Source organism: Oncorhynchus clarkii, unplaced genomic scaffold (genome assembly GCF_045791955.1).
Source record: "Oncorhynchus clarkii lewisi isolate Uvic-CL-2024 unplaced genomic scaffold, UVic_Ocla_1.0 unplaced_contig_3937_pilon_pilon, whole genome shotgun sequence".
Classification (NCBI taxonomy): Eukaryota; Metazoa; Chordata; class Actinopteri; order Salmoniformes; family Salmonidae; genus Oncorhynchus; species Oncorhynchus clarkii.
In genome coordinates this window covers 13,447-21,083 of record NW_027259167.1, presented here as the reverse complement: position 1 = coordinate 21,083, position 7,637 = coordinate 13,447, and the positions used below count along the sequence as shown (strand labels likewise).

At 42.7% G+C, this 7,637-nt stretch overlaps 1 protein-coding gene across 1 annotated transcript; it reads left to right on the top strand.

Moving 5' to 3' along the window:
* Positions 1-849: 849 nt before the first annotated feature.
* On the top strand, positions 850-2,554 carry LOC139399601 (contactin-associated protein-like 2). The gene is made up of 3 exons (XM_071144962.1): positions 850-1,201; positions 1,844-1,915; positions 2,192-2,554. The coding sequence occupies exons 1-3, from the start codon at positions 1,165-1,167 to the stop codon at positions 2,392-2,394; spliced, it is 312 nt and encodes a 103-aa protein (XP_071001063.1). The 5' UTR covers positions 850-1,164; the 3' UTR covers positions 2,395-2,554.
* Positions 2,555-7,637: the final 5,083 nt, after the last annotated feature.

Below are 7,637 nucleotides of genomic sequence, written 5' to 3'. Positions count from 1 at the left end.
GTGCATGCTATCAGATAATAGCTTCTCATGCTTTCGCCGAAAAGCATTTTAAAAATCTGACTTGCTGGCTAGGTTCACAACGAGTGTAGCTTTAATTCAATACCCTGCTTGTGAATTTTGATCAAAGATTGAGTTGTAACGAGTACATTTAGCATTTAGCGTAGCGCATTTGCATTTCCAGGGGCATACTTGAGACGTCTGCCGTATGTCTTGAGACGTCTGCCGTATGTCTCCTTCTGAGAATCTTTAGTGTACGGGCTCTTCTGTCCCAATTAACATACTGAATAGGTACTACTTTCCAAAAAAGGTACTGCAAACCAGCTCTTCTGTCTGTCTGTCTGTCTGTCTGTCTGTCTGTCTGTCTGTCTGTCTGTCTGTCTGTCTGTCTCTTTCGCTCTGTCTCTCTCTTCCTCCCCTTCTTTCCTGTCTCTAACAGCACGGAAGATTAGTCATTGCAACTGATTTAAAAACCTGCTCACACATTCTAATGACTTTGTTTGTGTGTGCGTGTGTGTGCGTGTGTGTGTGTGTGCGTGCGTGCGTGCGTGTGTGTGTGCGTGCGTGTGCGTGCGCGCGTGTGTGTGTGTGTGTGTGTGTGTGCGTGTGTGTGTGCGTGTGTGTTGTATCCCATGGTGGTGATGTCTTGATGATTTCCCTGTAAATGTGCTGATGCAGGTGTATGATAGCTGGTAGGAAGAAAGTGCTGTGGCCAGTGGCTTACTGTACACTCTGCTGCAGTTGGTTTGCTGGAAATATAAGTGCTGATTATGTACATTTCCTTCCTCTCCTCATTTCTCAGCCTTCTGCTTTGGACTATTAATACTGGGTGCTGCCTTAAAGTTTTGTATCGTATAATACAATCTTGTTAAAACTCAAACCACTATCTGCCTCGCTCTGTTTCTCTCTCTCTTTCTCTCCTCAGAGACCGGCGTGATAGACCCAGCGCTTATAGAGCGTTATAACACTCCAGGGTTCATAGGCTGTCTGTCACGCGTCCAGTTCAACGGAGTCACACCCCTGAAAACAGCCCTAAGAAACCTTGTAGCAGATAGACCGATAGACAGACATCCAGACAAACCGACAGACAGACAGTCTGTGCCAGTGTCCTACCAGGGTAAGCTGGTAGAATCTAACTGTGGAGCCTCGCCTCTCACCATCCCACCAATGTCTGCTGCCACCGATCCTTGGCGCCTGGACTCAGGTACGATACCCACACACACATACAAACATTTCTGCAGGAAAAGCAGGCACACACACACATTATCATATTGTGGGTGCTGCAGTCTTCCTTGTGATCCAGTGGAATGGTTGTCTCTCTCTACTTGTCTGTCTCTGTCTCTGTTTCTGGTCGATCACATCTATTGATCCAGGAGCCAGAAACAAAACTGACAGAGCAGATTCATGGTCTCACGGTCTCTTCTTACTCCTCTTCTTCTTCTCTCTCTCTCTCTCTCTCTCTCTCTCTCTCTCTCTCTCTCTCCCTCTCTCTCTCTCTATCTCTCTATCGTCTCCTCTCTCCAGATTTCTGTTGCCCCTCAGACTTTCTCATCAACCCACTCTCTCCTGCCTTTCTCCAATTCCTGTCACCTCTTTCTCTTTCTTTCTCTCTCTCTTCTCCCTCTCTCTCTCTCGCTCTCTCTCTCCACTCGTCTACCTGACAGATTTCTCCATCGGGAGGGATAAAAGCCAATTAGTGGGAGACTGGACAGCTTGGCCTGGTGTGGATTCATTAAAGTTGAATGACAGTGGTGTGTGCACGTGCACGTGTGTGCATGTCCGAGCGTGTGTATGTGTGTCTGTATGGCTGATGTGATCTGTATTTCCTGTCTCTGTGTGTCTCCAGGTGCAGAGTTCCCATTTAATGAAGAGAGAGTGATCCCAGATGGAGTCAACAGGAACTCAGCTATTATAGGAGGTATGTTCAGCATATTCACATATCTGTTATCTTTAAAGAGGAGTACCACAGAGACATGACTCTGTGCCAGGTCCAGATGTGATCTTGATCTCTTGGCATTCAGTCGCCTCCGCTGCAGATAAGTGTCTCCAAATGTGTCTCCCATACATGATGTCAACAAATGTATTACAAATGTTCCTCTATAAATTGGTTCTCTAACCTCAACTGGCCATATCAATTTTATTTCTTATAAAATGACATGTACTTCTAAAAGTACTTCTATACCTCCGCCCCCAGGTATCATTGCCGTGGTGATCTTCACCATCCTGTGCACGCTGGCGTTCCTGATTCGCTACATGTTCCGTCACAAGGGCTCCTACCACACCAATGAGTCGAAAGCGGCGGAGCCAGCCAGTGGCGAATCAGCTGACACCACCATCATCGGCACCGACCCCAACCCAGAGACCATCGACGAATCAAAGAAAGAGTGGTTCATCTAACTGCCAATAGAAAGACAGAGAGAGAGAAGGGGTGGCTGTGTATCTAACCAACAATCACATGAGAATTGGAGAGTGGGAGTTTCATCTATTGACCAATCGCAGGAGAGATGGAGAGAGATGTCATCCAATAGTGTCCCTACTGAATGGAGGAGGGGGCGGAAGTGGGTAAAGAATGGTGTACAGAAATCAGATTTTTTTTTTCATAAAAGCAGAAGAGAGAAGAGAGTCTATTGGAACGTTGCGTTGAGAGACTAAATCTGTACATACTAACTGATGAGTCCTTCTTTGTATTGTATTTGGGAGTTGTCAGGAGTCCTTTGAATACATAATAGATATATAATAACAAATCTGGATCAAATACATATCTCAAGTACATCAAAATGTCATTGATTCAGCTTGGAGTTTGCACTTTTGGGACTATTCTCTTGTCTCCATTGTACCAAACTAAATCAAACTCAATTACCACGGCTCAAGTTATTTGACTTATGTATTTGACCTCTGTATATTAATAATAATAATAACCACTGGATCATACACTAGCACAGACTTGTTTGTTTTTTAAAGGGGCAATCAGGAGTTGCTACATCCACTATTGGACTTAGAAATTCATTATATGTACCCATTCTTGAAGAATGTAACTTATAAATGTCTCATGAGCTTAGTTCAACTGTCGTACCCAATCAGAACCTGAAATATAAGCTTGTTTTACTTCAATGTTTGAAAGCAAAGTAAATGTAAACAAACACTATATAGCCTCAAAACATGATTATAACTATAATGTTGATATCATGGATGGTCAGTCCTTGCATTCATAGCTCTGTCTATGAATTTGAGAGTTTCTCCAGCCCCATCCCTCAGCTTTTTACGGAAACGGGCAGGGGACACTGTTTTTATTTCTACTGCTGATTGCCGCTTTAAACTGAGATCTGACAGATTATGTTAAATCATCTGTTTCTAAGTTTAACATTTCTGTTGGTCACGCTTACATGTTCATTTTCCATATACACCCCACAAACCAGTCCCTCCATGTGTTATTACAGAAACATGGATGTCAAAAGTCATGCTGTAAATAGATTTTATTTATAAATAGATTTTATTTATATTTGAATATGTTTATTTATTCAGCGACATTGGTACTCTACATTTACAAGACATTTCACATAGTATATGTAATATTTCTAAGCATAGCACATGTATGAGAGAGAAGTTTACTTTAATTTAATTATGACATTAGATTGTATCAACGAGAATTCCTCCTCATCGATGACTGGAGAGGAATGTCTCAAAGCATGATGGGGAAAACATAGATTAACACTCTGCATGGCAGATGGCTTTCTTTCCTTCCTGTGAGTGAACTTTCAGTGTGTATTCTGTTGCCAAACACTTCAGTCTTATGTTCTCATGTTTGTTTTCCAAGATTGATCAATTCGATCGCTCATGAAACTTCTAATACTGAGAGTTTGTCTCGTGAGACACAATGAGAATGAGAGAAGGCTAGACATCTTACCTTATGTTGAAAGTGTTGTTTTTGCGTGTAGACAGGGTCGGTGGCATAGAGGGGTGTAGCCTGCGTTCCATAGGACAAGGCTTTGTGGTAGAGCGTGAGGGTTCGAGGCTTGGTCGTACAGTGTTTAATGGTTTAACCCACCGTGCCTTCAGGAGTCAGCCACTATCCTTCCTCTTGGCGACACAACGCGGTTACACAGCACCGTAGTGGTAGAGACAGACCCATGTCAGCGCCAGTCATTTTCCTTCTTTCTTTTTTTAGACATGTACATATTTTTGATATTCATATTTATTTATCATGTCTATCAGTCGTTCCAAATGTTTACTTCATACCGGTGTTACCCGGATACAGTGTGATGATGTCATGACTGCCATTTTTGTAGCTTGTTGTCATGGTTCATTTTTCTTTGTTCTTTTTTTCTATATTGCTTTATAAAATGTTGTGAAATGTTTGTATATCGTCTGGGAAAATTCCACACTAAGGACACCATAACCCACACAGAGAAGACGGAGACTAAAAGCACCAAGACAAGGCCGTCAGCCGTCACCAATAGATATGTCTGTTGGTGAGTTTAGCCATCTAATGTTCGTTGTCATGCCACATCTAGCCACCAGGCTACTGTCAGTCATCTCAGTCTTGCTTTCAGCTCTGTACAGTTCAATAAAGACCGTATTTACATCCAGGGCTACCGTGTATTCATCTGGTGGGGACCTTGTCAAGGATGGCACAATGTTGGGTATGTGTGTTTGTCAGAGAGAACATGTTTGAGGGAGGGAGAGGGGGTGGTAGAGAGAGAGGGAGAAAATGTTTGAGGGAGGGAGGGGGGTGAGAGAGAGGGAGAAAATGTTTGAGGGGGGGAGGGGGTGAGAGAGAGAGAATGCTGAGTCGTCATTTTACAGGTTTGTTAATAAGTAAAGTAGGTTAGATATGAAACAACACTTTTTCTCCTGACTTCATCTGCAGTTAAGTAGGCAACGTTATTCAGATCATGTCCTCCATATTAACTAAGTTGGAGCTGTCAAGTTGATGAGCAGCTGCTCTTAATCATTGTCACAAAGCCACACCCATCCCACTCATGTGTTATATGGAAATAATGACACTCAAATTGACATTCATTAAACAAAATCATTTGGATTTCTATCTGCATGGGATTTCTCTTAATGCGACTCCGTGCTGCCAATGGCAATGTCCAATTTAGGTACAGGCCTAATGACAGAAGCTGCTTGTGCATTTGACAGCTCTAAAGTTTCCGCATATTAGGTTCGGTTTGCAGAACCCAGCTAGGGGAAGCGAACGTTTGTGCCTCGCATACTCCCTTAAAGACCATTGCTTGAAAAACTAGAAAAAAATGTCAATATCACTGTTTCTCTCTCTTGAGACACCGTAGCAACCACATATCCAGAACACATTTCCTCAAATTAGTCAGAATTCGTCTAGATCCGTGGTTCCAAAACCGTTTATAGTTCCATACCCCTTCAAACATTCAACCTCCAGCTGCGTACCCCCTCTAGCACCAGGGTCAGCGCACTCTCAAATGTTGTTTTTTGCCGTCATTGTAAGCCTGACACACAAACACTATAGGATACATTTATTAAACATAAGAATTAGTGTGAGTTTGTCACAAATCAAATCAAAGTTTATTTGTCACGTGCGCTGAATAGAACAAGTGTAGACCTTACAGTGAAATGCTTACTTACAGGCTCTAACCAATAGTGCAAAAAAGGTATTAGGTGAACAATGGGTAAAGAAATAAAAACAACAGTAAAAAGACAGTGAAAAATAACAGTAGCGAGGCTATAACAGTAGCGAGGCTATAACAGTAGCGAGGCTATAACAGTAGCGAGGCTATATACAGTAGCGAGGCTATAACAGTAGCGAGGCTATATACAGTAGAGGCTATAACAGTAGCGAGGCTATATACAGTAGCGAGGCTATAACAGTAGCGAGGCTATAACAGTAGCGAGGCTATAACAGTAGCGAGGCTATAACAGTAGCGAGGCTATATACAGTAGCGAGGCTATAACAGTAGCGAGGCTATATACACAGTAGCGAGGCTATATACACAGTAGCGAGGCTATATACAGTAGCGAGGCTATATACACAGTAGCGAGGCTATATACACAGTAGCGAGGCTATATACAGTAGAGGCTATATACAGTAGCGAGGCTATAACAGTAGTGAGGCTATATACAGTAGTGAGGCTATATACAGTAGCGAGGCTATAACAGTAGCGAGGCTATATACACAGTAGCGAGGCTATATACAGTAGAGGCTATATACAGTAGAGGCTATATATAGTAGAGGCTATAACAGTAGAGGCTATAACAGTAGCGAGGCTATATACAGTAGAGGCTATATACAGTAGTGAGGCTATATATACAGTAGCGAGGCTATATATACAGTAGCGAGGCTATAACAGTAGCGAGGCTATATACAGTAGAGGCTATATACAGTAGTGAGGCTATAACAGTAGCAAGGCTATATACAGTAGCGAGGCTATAACAGTAGCGAGGCTATATACAGTAGCGAGGCTATATACAGTAGCGAGGCTATATACAGTAGTGAGGCTATATACAGTAGCGAGGCTATAACAGTAGCGAGGCTATATACAGTAGAGGCTATATACAGTAGTGAGGCTATAACAGTAGCAAGGCTATATACAGTAGCGAGGCTATAACAGTAGCGAGGCTATATACAGTAGAGGCTATATACAGTAGCGAGGCTATAACAGTAGCGAGGCTATATACAGTAGCGAGGCTATAACAGTAGCGAGGCTATATACAGTAGCGAGGCTATAACAGTAGCGAGGCTATATACAGTAGCGAGGTTATAACAGTAGCGAGGCTATATACAGACACTGGTTAGTCGGGCTGATTGAGGTAGTATGTACATGTAGATATGGTTAAAGTGACGATGCATATATGATAAACAGAGAGTAGCAGTAGCGTAAAAGAGGGGGTGGTGGGTGGCGGGACACAATGCAGATAGCTCGGTTAGCAAATGTGCGGTGGCACTTGTGGGAAGTGACAAAAAGCTCTTATAGGACCAGGGCACAAGTAATAATATACAATTATAATCAATAATTTTGCTCTTTATTTTGCCATCTTACATATAAAACCTTATTTGTGAATAACTCACCACAGGTTAATGAGAAGGGTGTGCTTGAAAGGATGCACATAACTCTGCAGTGTTGGGTTGTATTGGAGAGTCTCAGTCTTTTTCCACACACAGTCTGTGCCTGTATTTAGTTGTCATGCTAGTGAGGGCTGAGAATCCACTCTCACGTAGGTACGTGGTTGCTAAGGGCATCAGTGTGAAACATGTCAATACGTTGCCTCTTGATAACCAGTGCACTTCTTCTGTATGTTGTAAAAGCGTTACATGGTCGCTGCCCATATCATTGTATAATGCAGAAAACGCTACATTTGGCTACATATGGACCGTTAGTGGGTTTCTCACGAGAGAGTAGTGGATTTAGTGAGTTAGTGGATTTCCCACGAGAGAGTAGTGGATTTAGTGAGTTAGTGGATTTCCCACGAGAGAGTAGTGGATTTAGTGAGTTAGTGGATTTCCCACGAGAGAGTAGTGGATTTAGTGAGTTAGTGGATTTCCCACGAGAGAGTAGTGGATTTAGTGAGTTAGTGGATTTCCCACGAGAGAGTAGTGGATTTAGTGAGTTAGTGGATTTCCCACGAGAGAGTAGTGGATTTAGTGAGTTAGTGGATTTCCCACAGTT

Coding starts and splice junctions, on each gene's coding strand:
- LOC139399601 (XM_071144962.1), top strand. CDS start 1,165: ATGTCTGCTGCCACCGATCCTTGGCGCCTGGACTCAG. Junction 1,202..1,843: donor TCCTTGGCGCCTGGACTCAG/GTACGATACCCA, acceptor GTGTGTCTCCAG/GTGCAGAGTTCCCATTTAAT. Junction 1,916..2,191: donor GAACTCAGCTATTATAGGAG/GTATGTTCAGCA, acceptor CTCCGCCCCCAG/GTATCATTGCCGTGGTGATC.